Genomic DNA, 17,783 nt, shown 5'->3' on the forward strand with positions numbered 1-17,783 from the left:
ACAGTTAAAATCCTAGTCCCAGCAGCTTAAAATTCACACCGGGTGCATATGCATGTGTGCCCAAAATTCTGAGAGGAGAATGGAGGAGAAGGGATTGTGGCATGGCTCTCCACTTTGAAAGGTGATTTCATGCTTTCTGTCTCCTTTTCTCTCTGGTGAGTGCATGTGCCCTATAGCAAAATCTCTCATTTAAAAAAAAAAAAAAAAACAGGGAAGGGAAACAAACATTTATTGTGCCTGTTACAAATCAGGTATTCAAGCACTGTGCTAGATTCACTGCTTTGTAAAAATTCATATTTAAACATTATCACATCAATCTCTAATTGCATTTTCAACACATAAATAGGCCTAGCCCTGCCTTTACCACTGACTAAGTCACTTTGGTAATTCATTTTTTTATGTACAAAACTAAAAACAAAAATCGAGTAAATGAGAATTTAATATTATCTATATAAATAATTCCTCTCTTATGAGGAACTGTCATGAAAGCAACTTTTCACTTTGGACTTTCCCAGATACTAGGTTTACCTCTTTCAATATAATTTTTTTTAATTTCTACTTTTAATTAAAATAAACTTTTTAAAATTTGCTAGTGGGCACATGCACTTGCTGGAAAAACTGAAAGAGGACAGGGAAAAAGAGAAACACCCTCCCAAGAGGGATGGTCATGCTGCAATCCCTTCGCTTCCTTTTCTCTCTCCTTTTGGGACTTTGGACATATACACACACATGTGCACACACACACACACACACTCAGTGTATTTTTCAAGCTGCCGGGTCTGGAACTTAAACTGTGTAATGGATCACCTGGGATTCAACCACCTTAACCACCACACCACTGGCTGGCCCCCAAATATTTTTAAACATACTATTTGTTTCTGTATAGTTTTAACCAAAATGTCATGAAGGTGGAACATGAATCCACCTTGTTGGATAACTCATGTATGGATGGTGGTGAGGACAGTAGAGTGGTTAAGGGCACAGGTTCTCGATCCAAGCTGCATAGGTGTAAGTTCTGGAACTCCTAGTCACTAGCTGTGTGATCTTAGATGAAGTGAACTTCCCCGAGTCTCAGACTCCTCACATGTAACATGAGGATAATCGTAATATCCATTTCTTCTGGCTATCCTGAGGATTAAATGATGATATATGCAAAATACCTAGGTGTAACGTGAGGATAATCGTAATATCCATTTCTTATGGCTGTCCTGGGGATTAAATGATGATATATGCAAAATACCTAGGGCATAGATACAAGGCACGTATGTGCTCCAAAAATAGCTGGAAAACTTTTAATTTATTAAAGTGCTGGATACTTCAGGGAGAGTTTGAGGCTGTTTCTCGCTACAATATAAAACAGTCCCAGAGTGCTATTTTTTTAAATACCTATTTAAACTTATTCATAGATTTTGTTTTCTATATACATCTTTACAAATTGTTTTCTTGTTTCTTACTTCAGTGTTATTTGTTAGTTGATGTCTTTACAGGACCCCCTTCCTCTAATTAGAAGTTTTACTGTGAGCTGAGAAACCAAAACACTGTAATGACTAAAAATCTGTAAGACAGAGGATTCCCCAGTGAGGGCAGTCCTCAGAGTCCTTCCAAGAATAAGGTACGTAGTGTTAACTTGAGACTCAGAAACATCTATTTCCACTTAGAGGTCTTTCTGGTTTACTGACGGTGTTATCACCTCTGTTTGGGAAAGTTGGAAATACCAGGTAAGTGACCTATGGATTAATTGAGGCCCTATTGTTCTAATTCTGTCAAGCATAAGATTAATCAAAAACAAATGAAAGGCTGGTTTTGCACTGTTAATTTTCTACGATTATTAATCAGCCACCAATGTAATTATTAAGCTTTTAATCTGAACAATGTTTTTAGTGTAATACCTGAACCAGTTATACAGATCTTACATGTCAAAGCCCACTGTGTAAAACGTGGTACTACTAACTGTGCTCCTACACAAAGCGCAAGCAAAATGTTTCTCTGTGACTCAACCCATAGTCTGATGTGGAGGTTATGAGTTCAGTTTTCATTGAATTGAAAATTGTCCACAGGGCTAAATGAGATAATAATTAATGGATAAAGTTTAAATAAAAAAAAAAAACGAGAGGGAAATAGGGAGTACAAACGCTTGAAATTTGAAAGACAAAGAAATAGAAAAACTATAGACTAATAACAAGAAATAAAGAATAATTTACCAAATTTATTCCCAATCCCTAAGCGAATAATAGGTTTCCAATGTAATATTCAACTCAGTAACATTTCTACCTTTTTATCCCACTTGGAAAGGCACGAGAGAAACTCTGATCAGAAAATCACACACATCCGTGATGGTCACACCTTATGCTCAAGTGGCCAGACGCCAGAAGAGGCACAGAGATTACTCACACTTGGGAAATCTGAGCCTGTGTCAAAAATCAGCAGCCACCCGGCCAAAGTCTTTCTATCCACATACCTAACCTTTAAAAATTCTTTTAGAAATGTATATTTTATATCCCACTCAACTATAGACTATCATATTTTTAAGGGGAAAGCAATGTTTATATCAGATAAATTATTTGACTCCTCCCATTCCCAAATAGTAAAATAAAACTGATGCTCCAGGAATATTGTGCTGCGGTTCTCGTGGCTTTTCCATCTCCTTGCACAACACCAATCTAGTCAGGGCTAAGTGAGATGCACAAATGAAATGATATCTGATAACATATGAGCTCAAAGGTCGCAAATGATCCACCATAAATGACTAATCCAATAATTCATTTTAATTCATTAAATGAGAGCTCCAATTCTCATGCAACTCAGTGAAGGTAAAAATGGTCAACTGGACTCTGTAATCTAAAATGCCCTTTTAGCGTCTGAGCTACAGATTTTATAAAAAGATCAATAATGATGTCTTCCTGTTCCAGTGTGGAATTAGTGTTTCCCTAAATACATTAACTTCAGAAGTATTGAATTACCTAAGAGGATCAGCACCACAATGAAACAAATAGTTGTTCTTTGCAAACTAGCGATTACCAATTTCTGCAGAGACAGCAGGACGAAAGGTAACAAAGAAGGGTCAGCCAAAATCCAGCAAGGTGACACTCACCCTCATCCTGATAATCTGACGAAAAGGCTGCATCTGCTGTGAGAGGAGGGCCTTGAGTTCCGCTGTGATTATCATCAGAGCTGTCCTGTCCAAGATCTCCCCCTGAGGGACAAAAAGAAAGAAAGGAAGGTCATCCTCTGGACATCTTTATAAAGATACTTACAGATCTCTTCCGTTATTCACAAGAAAAGATGCATCTTTTAGTTGGAGAACATGGCCACTCTCCATTAACATATGAGAAACAATTCGAAAACCAACTTACCTGGATGGGAAATGTTCCACTCAAGTAACTCTCTCACTAGGATCTAGGAACTGTTAGCTTAGAGACCTCCATCATACTTAAAATTCTCCAGCACTTAAAATCCTCCACCTCCACCACGCTTAAAATAAAAACACAGCTATATAAATTTGTATACCTAGATTCTACATCTCCATTCATTATACAAGGAATGGCACAAAGGATTAACCTTCTCTGCATAATAGAATGTAGCAAAGGTGAAAAATAAGAGAAGTGAAATAAGGAGAACCTGGACTTCGCTGGATTCTCTTCCTATTTAAATCACTACTTGTTTGGTAACCTTAACAAAGTTCTCTCTTTGGAATTCTAGTTTACAGCCTGTGCAACCAACCTCCTAGGAATTCTAAACGCCCTAAGAAGGTAATATTTGTTCTGTAAAATGGCTTTGCTACAAAGCAATGTATATACAATACTGAATTATGCAATTAAAGCAATGCTAATCCCTTTTGGGTGTTTCCAACATACATAGGATTGTATTTTGTAGAAGTGGGCCTGCTATTATGATACTTTAAAAGGTTCAGATGGAAGATGTTAGCTCACTCAGAAACTGGAAGAAAAGGCTCTGCCTTGCAAATGGCTTTTCTTAAAATCTCCGGAACAGAGGTACAAGCTGCTGATAAAAGGACACCAACAGCTGCTTAGTTCATTTTCCAAACATGAAGAGGGGATTTTCAACTGAATTTAATATTATTTGAAATACTAATTTCCAAAGGAAATCACCAATGCTAATCTCAGTAAACACTGTAGAATTTTGGCCCCAGATCTCAACTAGGGAGCAGTGAAACCAAACAACCTACATAGAATCTGTATTGCCTCCCTTTAAAGGTTTATTTCCCACAATTAAACTGGAAGGATAGGGAGGATATAAAATGATAAAAAAAGAGAATGGCTGTAGCCTTCTCCTTCCATAAATTAGATGAGCATATCTAGACTCTTCTTTGAATTCTCAACATAAGTAGTTGTCCATAACCGAGTTGAACACCTGCAGATATAGGGCTTTTAGGAATAAACTGTAGAGTTTATTCTGGAAAAGTAAAAACTTTAAACATCTCATATAATGATGTGAGAAATGCTCTCCTTTATTAGTTTACCGATCAGGACACAAGTTTATAGTTATGCTTCAAGCATCATTGTAATTTTCATAATAACCAGAAAAATTCTCAAATACTGGACTGAGAGTTAAAATGCTAGAATTTTACATGACTGCAAGTACACTGAAATTATATTATCAACATGATATCTAAACAGACTACCTGGCTGATAACCTGAAAATAATCTGCAAGATTAAAAGGAATTTTTATCTTAAGCCAAATCAAAATCCTAAAAAACAAAAACAAAAACAAAAAAAACTCAAAAAGCAGTAGTTTGGGTTGCCAAGCAAAATTTAGCATTTGTGGGATTGACTGAATATTTTTAGAAACAGTCATTCTGAACTCAAAGTTTTCTGCTTGCTTCAGAAATGCAGCAAGTCTACCACTAAAGCAAAATCACCCCTTAAGTGGTTCGGCATTCTAGGTTTTGTTTTTTTTTTTAAGAGGTTTTTGCTATAGGGCATGTTGCGCTCGCCAGACAGACAGAGAGAGACAGAGACACAGAAAGCGAGAAATCACCCCCCGGGGGGGGGGGATGGCCATCACGCCATCCCTCCTCCTCCATTCTCCTCTCAGGATCTTGGGCACGCACGAACACGCGCCCAGCGTGAGTTTAAGCCACCAGGTCCGGGACTAGAACCATAGTTGACTACATGGGAGTCCAGCCACATAGCCATTACGCTAACTGCTGGTCCCTTAAGATTTTTTAAAATATGCAAATCAGTGCCAGCAGGAGGCACAGTGATTAAGGCTCTGGGTGCCACATGACTGACTCCACAGTTCAAGTCCTGGACCCTGTGGCCTGAAAATCATGCTGGCTGCATGTACATGCATGCCCAAAATGTGGAGAAGAGAACGGAAGAAAAGGGATTGTGGCATGGTCATCCTCCCTGGGTGGGAGGGTGATTTCTCACTCTCCCTCTCTCTCTGTAGTGAGAAAGCACCTCCCCGCCCCCAAGTGGATGGCCATGCCATAATCCCCTCTCCTCCATTCTCCTCTTCAGATTCGGGACATCCATGCACACAAGCTCTGTGTGTTGTTCAAGCCACTGGGTCTGAGACTCGAACTGTGCAGTCAGCCATGTGGGCTCTCACCGCCCTAAACACCTTGTGGTGTTTATGTTTTTGTTTTTAATAAGCTCTTTATTTTGAAATGATTTTAAATTTATATAAGTGTTTTAATGATAGAGAAGTCTCATAGTACAGAGAATTCTCATATATGCTTCACTCAGTTTTCCCCAATGTCAACTTATATAAACAAGGTATATCTGCCAAACCAAGAAATTAATATTGATACATTGTTATTAACTGAATTACAGACTATAGTTGGCTTTAGAAGTTTTTCCAATAATGTCTTTTTTTCTGTCCCAGGATTTAATCCAGGATATCAAGTTGCATTTATACTTTATTATTATTTTGAGAAATTTTTTGCTATAGAACATATGTGCTTGTCGGAGAGATAGAAAAAGACAGAGAGACAGAAAGTGAGAAATCACTCCCCCCAGGGGGGATGGCCACGCCACAATCCCTTCTCCTCCACTCTTCCTGGGATCTTGGGTATGCATGCGCATGCACCTGGCATGAGTTTTAAGCAGCCAGGTCCAGGACTCAAACTGTGGTCAACTATGTGGGAGTCCAGCAATGTAACCATTACACCATCTACTGATCCCTGTTATTTTTAAGTCTTACCCAAAACATCTGCCTGAATTCAGCACCTGGTTTACTAACTTTAGATAGAATAATCAATTTCATGTGATTCCTATGGTTTCTGAGCATTGATACCCAAGATAGACTTGTTTATTTTTTAAAGAATTACTTATTTAATTTTATGTATGTATTTATTTATTTACTTTCAATTTGCTCTAGGGCATGTGCAGTCACCTGAGCGAGAGAAAGTGAGAAAGCAAGCCGCCAGGTCCCAGACTTGAACCGTGGGACCAGCCATGTGGGAGTCCCATGCCTTAAACACCACACCACCTGCTGGTCCCCTCCCCAGGTAGGCATTTAACAGCCATTCCTGTGCCAAACATGAGACCCTACATCTATAAAGTATGCAACAAAGTTGTATAAGAAGTTATACAACTCTTTGCAGCAAATCAGAACCTAGGTCAGTACTACCAATGGCTGTGGTGAGGAAAACATTTTTAAAATATGCTTTACACTCAAGTGCCACTAGTTTCTGATGATGAAGATGCTGTTGTAAGTGTTTTCAGTATCATATCAAGTGTCCCAGCTCCCTTGGGCCTCCACAGAAACAAGCCTATAATGCTTTATAAATAGACACTCCCATGTAATTAAAATGATTACAACTACTCAAGATGCATGGGTGAAAAGTTTTATAGAAGAACTAGCAATTACTCCGGTCATTTTAGACTTGTTTAAGTTTGAGAACATCATTTTTCCTTAAAACATAACCACACATGTTCTCTGGATTCGTCCATAGCTCTGACAATCACCATTTCAAGTGGCCATGACTGCAGTCCAGTGGGATCAGACATAAATGATCACAAACTATAGTGACAGACATTTCCACTCAGCAGCTCTACAATTAGGGCTTAGAACTCCATCTGCTTAGAGTGGCTTTCTCACAAGCAAGACCCCTTGCCACTGGAGACACACTTTCCCACTGCAACTTGCTCAGAATCAATATGTTTCTATACAGATATATATTCTAACACACCATATCTCCATTAATCACATCCACCACCTCCAGTCCTTTCTCTCTGTATTTCCAAACAAGGTCTGGGGGAACTATATCGAGGTTTCACCTGCTATTAGCTGGTAATTTGCTCCTCCAGCCTAAGTGTCATAAGAATTGGGCACTAGATACACTCCTTAGTATATTCAATGGCAGGTTCTCCACCGAGTATCGTGCTGAGGGCCCATCAGGGGGATGATTTCTCTCTTGTTCTTTTCTAAGAGTCAAACTCAATTTCATTCATGCTCCATAGAGTGATAAGTTGGAAATTTCTGAAGGTTGAAGCAGAAAGATAAAACAGTTTTGTGTCAGGTGTAAGGTAATTATTTGCTAGCGTTTCTGTGCTATTTGTTTTTATTCCCTGTGTTTTCATTAACAGTTAATGAGTTTTCCCCCTTAATTCTGAAACAATAGCTTGGCCACTTGAAACTGGCTTTTCTTGCCGCAGATTCAACCAGCTGTTGCTGCTCCATAAACTTTATGGAGAAGTGAATTAAACTGCTAAAAAACTTTCATTTCCTAATTCAATTCCAAATAAAACTGGGGGAAAATGAACTGTGATGATTTTCCCCTTGTAACTATTTTGACTCACAGCAAACCTGTCAAGTCCTGAGCTTGCAGGTACTACTTAAGGACGAAAACAGGCCATAATGACTATTTTACCAAAGACATGAAAAACAGCAGTGTAAACATTCAAAACAACACCAACAAAACACGAGAATAATAAATAACTGATAACATGTGTAAGCATATGTTTGCTTATTTGGTATATAAAGGTGTGATGGTCTTTTTTCATGTTAGTATAAGTCATTCTCTTTTGTTTCTCTTCTAATTAACGGTGAGCTATAGTACAGCCTCGACTCACATCGGCAACCCAGTGTTTACATGCATAGTTAAAAACTTTCAGGGTTCCTATTGCTTCAAGTATCTGTTGATATTATACAAAAGTTGAAATTAATGTAAAATTGTCTGTAATTTTTTTGTATTTTGTTATTATTCCTATTGTTGTTAGAAGAGAACATGCAACTTAATATTTAAGAACCCGTGGGGCACATAGCTCCCTCTTTAAACTAATAAATCTTCACTAAAATGCCATAAATAAAGCTCCCTGATCCAAATCCAGTTAGCTTTCATGCTTCATATCATTAATATTGCCAGATTTTCATGGGCCAATTTAATAGTAATGTAGTTCCCATAGCTGAACTCTAGTAAAGATTAGCAAAACTGCAGCTTATTATTCCTAGTTATAACCATTCACCTAAGTTATTGAATCGAACAGCAACTCAAGAAATAGGTTGAGTATAGATGTGACCATATATGTAGAATGTTACTCCCATGTAAATATATTATAGAGCCACATTTGAAACCCCAACGCTGAAGTCCTGTCGACACTTACATTATAAATTACGCACCATTTTGGACATACTCATGCATTAGAAAATGTATGGTGTTTCTCAAGAACATCTTAGAGGCTTCACCAATTTCTAAATATCCATTTGGATTTGCGTGGTTAGTTCTTGCGATTAATCCATGTATGGTGAAGGTCTCAAATTCTTCTCTGTTCTATACAGTCTCACTTCCTGCCCATCTCTCTCTCTTCCCCCCCCCTTACATCTATCCATAACTCAATGTATAAATATTCTTTTTTCCCCAAGGCCCTGGCAGTGAATGTAATAGTACTGAATGCCATTAAATCTACAGAACAAATGATAGGCCAGGTAAAGTAAGTTTCCATTCATCATTCTTCTAAAAAGTTGTTCCAACTAGGTCTTGAAGGTACAGAAAGTTGAGTCTAAAACTGTTTTTTGGCTTAGGATACTTTTTACTAATTACACAATCATATTACAATAACAGACTTATTAAAATAGTCAGAAATAACATTTGGAGATTAGTAGCACAATCTAAGTGTTCAGAAATGGAACCAAACTGATGAGACACGTTGGTACATGCACCACAACACCTGTGAATCCAACCACCAAAAGGGGAGTATAGCTTAATAATAACCTCAAAATGAACTACATCTGTCATTAGTGGATGGAACAGGAAAATGCCAGTGGGAGCCAAATGAAAAGTTCTTTTTTTCTCCCTCTTTTAAAAAGAAAAGGTCCTTTGTGATGCAGTTTTTATTTTGACCAGTAGGGTGAGCTGCAGCGTGCAGCATCTTCCTAGTTCTTAATGGAAAAGGCGGGTGTGGGGGGACAACAGTAAAAGTAACCACTGTCTGAACCCTTCTGTTCTTTCCACTCTCCTGCAGAAAACGCTGAGATTTTTTTTTAACCCTTCTTAGGTTTCACCTAAAGGCATAACTCCTGGATATTAACATACTAGAGAGTTGGCAGCAACAAATATAAACCAGATAATTGTATATGTGACAACGCACACTTCATAAAGCAAATTACAGCCTGTCAGCAACCATTCCAGTTTTACACTAACACATTCCATCTACCACTGTTATTGTTCAACTGGTACTAAAATGGAGCCTGCTGCGTTGGAATATTTCCAGTAGTAATGAGATTTTGACAGAATTCAAAACATGTAAACCTAGGTATTTGTAGAAATATATTATGATAGAAATGCATTTATCATATGGCAACCACGCAATCCTAACCTGGAATTATTGGTCTATTGTTCTGTTTTCTCTGGACCATTGTATTTTCGATCCCTAATGTTTATCATTATGAAGTTGTTCAAGTACATTTTCAGCATGCGTTGGCTTACAGGAGAAAGTCGGCTATAGTAATAATAAAAATATAATAGCTTGCTGAATTCTTACTGGGAATAGCTCTGGGTCAGGGCTCTTCATGGACTATCTCATTTAATCCTCCAACGAATCCTGTGCTGCATTATTTTCCCAAAGATGCGATGAAAAAAAAATTATGGCCAAGAGATTAAACAATTTACCCTCAGTCACATAAGTAACTCTTAAGTGGCAAAGCCAGGCTTTGACGCCACCTTGTCTGATTACTAAGCTCTTGTTCTAAACCACTGAGCTGTACACTTTCCAAATCTGCATGCTTTATAAATCACGATCATTACTCAAAGGCAAAGCATACTAAATGATAGCTGATGATCTGAATTTGTGTTTCATGCTATTAATTAGTATTTCTTTTACTTCAGTAAAATAAATCTATAATCAAAAGTATAAGTTACTAGTACTAGTCACATTAGGCATGGAGACTAGAACTGATAGACAAAGCTGAATATGATCCATGATTTGGTCAAGAAGAAAGTGGTCCCAGTCAGCAGGCAACATGGTGGTTAAAGCAGCTGGATCCCACTGGCCTGATGAACGGTTCAAGTTCCAGACCAGATGGCTTGAAAAACATTTCAGGTACATGTGTGTGAGTGCCCAAAATCCCAAGAGGAGAATGGAAGAGAAAGGACTGCAGCATGGCCATCCCGGGGTGCTTTCTCTCTTCCTCTCTCTCCCCTCCCACCCCCACTGACTGCACGTGCCCTATAGTAAAACTGAAAAAAAAAAAAAAAAAAAAAGAAGAAGAAAGTGGTTCAATTTATAGCTCAAGCTTATTATAGTAGTAGTACTGTAGTGATTTTAAAAATATCACTTTTTGGTATGAAACTCCTATTTACAAAATTTAATACAACTACTTCAGGCTTAAATCAATATATTGAAGGTTTTTTTTGTAGTAACTTCTGTTTAATTTTGTTGGATCCTGGATATTCTGACCCTGCTTCACAGAAAATGAACCAACACGTGTCATACCTAAATATAGCTTTGACTCAGCTTAGTTAAAGAATGTATTTCCTTTCTAGAATCATCATGCTTTAAGCCTCAGAATAAGAAAACCTTTCAAAAATACATAATGCCGGGAACCAGCAGTTAGCGTAATGGCTATGTCACTGGACTCCCACGTAGTCGACCGCGGTTCGTATCCTGGACCTGGTGGCTTAAAACTCACGCCGGGCGCGTGTGCGTGTGTGCCCAAGATCCCGAGAGGAGAATGGAGGAGAAGGGATTGCGGCGTGACCATCCCCCCTGGGGGGTGATTTCTCGCTTTCTGTCTCTATGTCTCTCTCTGTCTGTCTGGCGAGCGCACGCGCCCTACAGTGAAAATCTCTCAAAAAAAAAAAATATATATATATAATGCCACAAAAATGTAGTGATTTTAGTACTATTGGTTAATCCTGCTCTCTCTTCCCAACTTTCTCTTTCCTTTCTCCCAAACAACACATTGCTGTAATCCTTAGAACCCATCGATCCCTGAGTAGTAGACCACGTTACCTAAGATACTTCTTGAGATCATTATTGGTTGGATTCCAATGTCTCCCACCAAAGGAGAACAAGACTACGTGTTCTACAGGCTACAAGCAGACATGAGGGAAGTTTTATAGAAGTCCAAGAGGTAAAAATATAATAATGCATAATAAAGAAGGCCTGAAAATGCAAACCAGCTTATTTTTTAAGAGGTTTTTGCCTTAGGACATGTGTGCTCACTGGGGAGAGAAAGAGACAGAGAGAGTAAGAGGGAAAGTGAGAAATCACCCCCCAGGGGGATGGCCATGCCACAATCCCTTCTCAATTCTCCTCCCAGGATCTTGGGCACACATGAACATGTGACCGTCGTGATTTTCAAGCCACCAGGTCCAGGACTTGAACTGTGGTCAACCATGTGGAAGTCCAATGACGAAACTGCTATGCCATCTGTTGGCTCCACGAACCAGCTTTTAATATACACTGTAGAAAAGATGAGTTTTCTTTCTGAATAACATAGACTTTCAACACCACTAAATGGAGACAAAGACAAGACCTCCTCTGACCCACCTCACTCAACAGAGATTAATATTCATGTATGCAATAACATGTATGTAACATTATGTATTTAGTAACACCATTATCAAGAGCCAAAACCACTCACTGTCAACAATGAGTCTCATGGTTCAATGTTTGATTCTTTGAAACAAAGTTTCACCTAGAAGAGTATCTCTTTGATTTTAAAATTTATGTTTCCAGGGATGGCCCATAGCCTAGTGTTTAAAGGAATTGGCTCCCACTTGGTTAACTGTGGTTTGACTTCCAGCCCCAGGAGCTCAAAAAACACACAGAGTGCATGTGCATGCGTGATCAAATTCCTAACAGGATGGAGAAACAGAGGAAAAGGAATTGTGGCATGACCACGCCCCATTGTGTGTATGTGTGTGTGTGGGGGGAGTGCTTTCTCCTCTCTCTTGCTCCTCTCTCTCTCTTTAGGGAGCACACTGTAACCTCTGGCAATTAAAAATATACAAATGAATAAATAAAAGAACAATTTTATTTTTCCATTTTCTCTGAGGTATCACGAACACAAGTGCAAAAAATCTTAAGAGTAACTGATTATCACTTTTTGGTTTTTTTTTTAGTTTTTTTGTCATAGGGTGCATGCACTTACTAGAGAGAGACAGAGAGAGGGAAAATGAGAAATAACCCCCCAGGGGAGAGGGCCACACCGCAATCCCTTCTTCGTGTTGCTCTTGGGATTTGGGGCATGCACACACATGTGTCTGGCATGATTCTCAAGCTGCCAGGTCTGAGACCAAAACTGTGGTTGGCCAGTGCCTTAACCACCATGCCCCCTGGTGGGCCCACTGGTGTCACTTCTTAAGTTTAGGAAAATATCTTTAAGAGAGAAACTGTGATCAGAAACTTTCTCAGGCTGGCAAGTGTGTGTAGATTTGCACCAGCTGACAAGAACAAATAGGGTTCACAAGATTGATTCTTTGACTGTTTGCCACGAGTCAGCAGTAACTGGAAGCGTTAGTTTTTAGGCCACATATATGCTCTTGCTCAAAGCAGTCTCTTTCCTGTGTCAGTGATAGTGCAGCCATCCTGGTAAGCAAGTTGCTGAGAGAAACTTGTATTAATGAGAAGCATAATGAAAAAGAAATGCTTTCTATAGGAACTGGGCCCACCCACCACCTTACTGGGCCTCTAAATACGTCAAGTATATCCACTACGCGTTAAGTCGGAAGTCTTAACCTACCTACTCACAAAAAGGTTGAAAGCAGAAGAACCAAAAATGTTTCTTAAGGTATTTTTCTTTCTTAAAGGTATTTGCAGCACATGAAATTTTGTTGGAGACAGAATTCCTGATGAACATTATTTGTTATGTCAAAATTCTAGGTTCAGAAATTATTCTCCTTCTGGGAACCAGCGGATGGCATAATGGTTATATCGGTGGGCTCCCATGAGTTGACTGTGGTTTGAGTCCCAAACCAGGCAGCTTAAAACTTACACAGGGCGCGTGTGCATGCATACCCAAAATCCCAAGAGGAGAACAGAGGAGAAGGGACTGTGGTGTGGTCATCCCCCCCTGGGGGGTGATTTCTAGCTTTCTTTCTCTCTGTCTCTCTGGCAAGTGCACACACCCCATGGCAAAAACCTCTCTTAAAAAAAAAAAAAAAAGGAAAAAAATTATTCTCCTTCCCTGATTTTCTTTGTTGGTCCAGAGATAACACTATCTAAAATAAATACTTATCAAGTTTTCTTTTCTCAACAAAAGTCCCTCAGGCTAATCAAATGAACTGAAAGCAGTCATTAATTTACTAATAACTTCATTCTCTTTGCCATTTACAATGAAAACAAGAATCAGGGTTCTATGAACTTATAATTACCACATATAAAAAGAAGATGGAGTAAGAAACAGTAATTATTATCAGTTACTGCAGATACGATATGATGCTATTGTATTATTTATTTATTCATAAAGATTTTTGCCATAGGGTGCACATGCTTGCTGGACAGATAGTGAGAGAGAAAATGAGAAATTACCCCCCGATCAGGAGATGGCCACACCACAATCCCTTCTCCGTCACTCTCCTCCTATGATTTGGGGCACACACGCACATCTCTCTGGCATGATTTTTAAGCTGCTAGGCCTGGGATTTGAACTGCAGTCGGCCATGTGGGAGTGCAGTACCTTAAACATCCCTCCACCTGCTGGCCCCAGGCATTATTTATTTCACAATTTACTTCTAAGGGATAAGTTAACTTAATACACCTATACACTGCTGTTTCTCAAATGTTAAACAGCAGAGAATGCTGGTATTTTATCCTATCATTAGGACTTTGCCAATCAATTTTGATTTAAAAATAAATAAATAGGGTCAGTCTTGTAGTCGAGTGGTTCAGGGAGCTGGAGCCCACATGGTTGACCATGGAGAATAGAGAATATGGGGTTGTGGGTGTGAACACGTCCCATAGGTGAAGTACTCACTCTGCCCCCATCTTTCTGGTGAGTGCACACTCACTCTCTCTGGCAATTAATGAACGAATGAGAAAAACCTGAATGGATAAGGATCTATCAGAACATGATTCTACTGAAAAGAGGTCACTAACACATTAAATTTTTTGGTAAGCTGCTTTTCTTTTTCTTTCTTCTCTTTCCTTTCCTTCTCTTTCCTTTTGTTTTGTTTTCTCTTCTCTTTTTCTTTTCTCTTCCCTTCTTTTCTCTCTCTTTCTTCCTTCCCTCTCTCCCTCCCTTCCTTCCCTCCTTTCTTTTTAATTTGCCAAAAGGGCATGCAGTCACTGGAGAGAAACAGAGAAAGAGAGAGAGACAGAAAGTGAGAAGGTATCCTCCTTGAGACATGGTCACAATCACAATCTCTTCTCCTCCATTTTCCCTTCGTCTTGTGTTTTTCAAGCTGCTGGGTCCAGAGCTCACACTGTGTGGTAGGCCATATGGGATCCAGGTGCCTTAGCCACCATGCTACCAACAGGCCCAGTAAGCTCCTTTTACATAAAAAAGTTAAGCCTGCCCAGAGGGAACATTTCAAACATTACAAGAGGCATATGAAAGCTCAGCTCAGGCCAACTGATGGCATGGAAGTTAAGGTGGCAGGATCCAATATACCTGACTTTTCTGTCCAAGTTCTGAATCTGGTGGCTTGAAAATCACTTCAGGTGTACATAAATGTGTGTCCAAAATCTTGAGAGGAGAATGGAGAAGGGACTTTGGTGTGGCCACCCCCAATGGGGAGTGATTTCTCACCTTCTCTCTCTCCTTTCCTCCTCTCCAGCAAGCACACGAATCCTATACCAGACCTTTAAAAAATAAAACAAAATAAAATGGATACTGCTGGGACCAGCAGGTGGCACGGTGGTTAAGGACACTGGACTCCCACAGTTGACCGTGTTTTGAGTCCCAGACCTAGCAGCTTGCTTTCACAGTTTCCTCTGCTCTCTCTCTCTCTCTCTCTCTCACTCTCACTCTCACTCTCTCTGTCCCTCTCTGGTCAAATTTAAATAAGTAAATAAATAAAGTTAAATTAAAATAATTTTTAAAAAATTTTAAATGGGGGCCAGCAGGTGGCATGGTGATTAAGGATGCTGGACTCCCACATGGCTGACCACGGTTTGAGTCCCAGATGATTTCTCTCATTGTCTCCCTCTTTACCCGCCCCCCCCAATCCCTCGCTGGTCAAATTAAAATAAATAAATAAAGTTAAATAAAATAATTCTTTGAAAACAATTTTAAAAACGGATACTGCTTGAAATGTCAAAGAATATCATCATTAGATTTTAAAAATCAAACAAACAAAAAAACAAAGCTCATCCCCCCTTCCTTCCCTTGGTCTTTCTCTGGCAACCATTCTGAGGTTTCTTGTGTTTTCTATGAATTTTCTATCTGAAGACAACAAGTGTCTGTGTCTGTAGCAATTTTTTCCTCTTTTTAAACAAATGGTAGCATTCGTTCAGTCTGTAACTTGTTTTTCTTCCTAACCATTCATCCTGGTGATTGCTCCGTGTCAGCACATACACATTTATCTACTTTCTCACTTCAACTAGTATTTTCTTTTTTTCTAATTGCCAGAAGGTACATGTGCTTACCAGAGAGAGACAGAGAGGAAGATAGCACTTCCCAGTGGGGCATGACCATGCCACAATCCTTTCTCCATTTCTCCATTCTATTGGGATTTGGAGCACGCCTGCACACACCCTGTGTATTTTTCAAGTCCTCAGGGCCAGGATTCTAATCACACGGCCATGTGGAATCCAGCTCCCTTAACCATCAGGCTATAGGGATGACTTTCAGTTTTCCTTGAGGAAAAAAGTCATTTAATTTCATGGTTTGTTTTTTTTTTTACAACTATGTAAACTTTCCACAGTTATGACTTTAGGCTTATGAAACTTAATATACTCAAAAGTCACATAACACATTCACCTTGAAAAATTATTTGGAAGAATCTTAAATTTTTTAAATGGCCCATTATATGTGAGGATGACTCTCTTTTTTAATAATAATTTATTTAATTTTATTTATTTATTTTTAAATGTGACCAGGGAGAGAGAGGAAAAGTGAGAAAGCAGGTCACCAGGTCCTGGACTTGAACTGTGGTCAGTCATGTGGGAGTCCAGCACCTTAACTCTCACCTCCACCTGCTGGCCTCAATGGGGACAAATCTTAACTGATTTTTTTTTAATTAAAAAATAATGCCTGTGAGGCCGGCAGGTGGCATGGTGGTTAAGGACTCTGAACTCCTACATGGCCAACCGTAGTTCAAGTCCCGGACCTGGCAGCTTGCTTTCTCACTTTCTCTTTTTCTCTCTCTCTTGATCTCCCCTTCTCTCTTGCTCTGTCCCTCTTTGGTCAAACTAAAATAAACAGGGTTAAATGAAATAATTCTTTTAAAAAATAATAATGTGTGCACATGGTGAAAATTCAAATAGTAACAAAGGATATAAACAATAAAGATATTCTCTTTCACTTGTAACTTTATACCCCCCACAGAGGTTATCACTGTTAACACATTCATATGTATCCTTCCAAAATACCCTATACATAAAAGCAAGTGTGCATCCCTACATGCACACACAGGCAGACATGCACACACAGAAACAAGTTGTACACTGCCTTTTCCATCTAACAACACTCCTTAAAGAAACCATGTCAGGGGGCCCGCAGGTGGCGTGGTGGTTAAAGTGCTGGACACTCCCACATGGCAGACCTGGAATTGGTGGCTTGCTTTCTCACTTTCTCTCTGGTCAAATTAAAATAAATGAATGAATAAATAAAATTAAATAAATAATTCTTTAAAATAAGGAACACTGTGAGTCAATGTAATATAAACAAGATTATGATAATTAATTAATTAATTTTCTAAAAAAAGTACATTTACAGGTACCATTTTCTTTTAACTCTACATAATATTCCATTAAATTAATGTAGCATCATTTATCCAAATTAGTTCCTATCACAGGACATTGAGACTTTTTGGAGTCTTAGTGATTCCAAGTAACACTATAATAAACATCACTATATATATTTCAGAAGGCAGCATTATCTGATTCCAATTATTTCTTTTACTGCATGAAAGTTCTTTCTCTTATACCTCAGTATCATCTACTCAAGAATAGGACATTTAGAAAGAACATAAAAATATTAGAAGTCTTTAAGAAAAAATAAATTGAATATTTTTTGTTTTATAAAAACCTGACAGTTGCAAATAAATTAATGTATTACTTTTTTTTCTTTCTTTTTTTTTTTCCTGGACAGGTTTTTGCTATAGAGCACATGCACTCCCCAGAAAAAGAGACAGAAAGACAGAAAGTGAGAACTGATTAATGTGACCAGCAGTTAGCGCAATGGCTATGTTGCTGGACTCCCATGT

The 17,783-nt window shown here is 38.8% G+C and overlaps 1 protein-coding gene across 3 annotated transcripts in view; it reads right to left on the reverse strand.

Annotated features, from left to right (window-relative positions):
• Positions 1–17,783, reverse strand: part of SKAP1 (src kinase associated phosphoprotein 1) — a 318,226-nt gene that overhangs the window by 226,900 nt on the left and 73,543 nt on the right. For all 3 annotated transcript variants that reach the window (XM_006166116.3, XM_006166117.3, XM_006166118.2), the window contains exon 4: positions 3,092–3,193. In XM_006166116.3, the coding sequence (XP_006166178.1) occupies positions 3,092–3,193 (102 nt within the window). The remainder of the gene's footprint in view (positions 1–3,091; positions 3,194–17,783) is intronic.

The sequence above is a fragment of the Tupaia chinensis genome, unplaced genomic scaffold (assembly GCF_000334495.1).
Source record: "Tupaia chinensis unplaced genomic scaffold, TupChi_1.0 Scaffold144171_1, whole genome shotgun sequence".
NCBI classification, from domain to species: domain Eukaryota; kingdom Metazoa; phylum Chordata; class Mammalia; order Scandentia; family Tupaiidae; genus Tupaia; species Tupaia belangeri.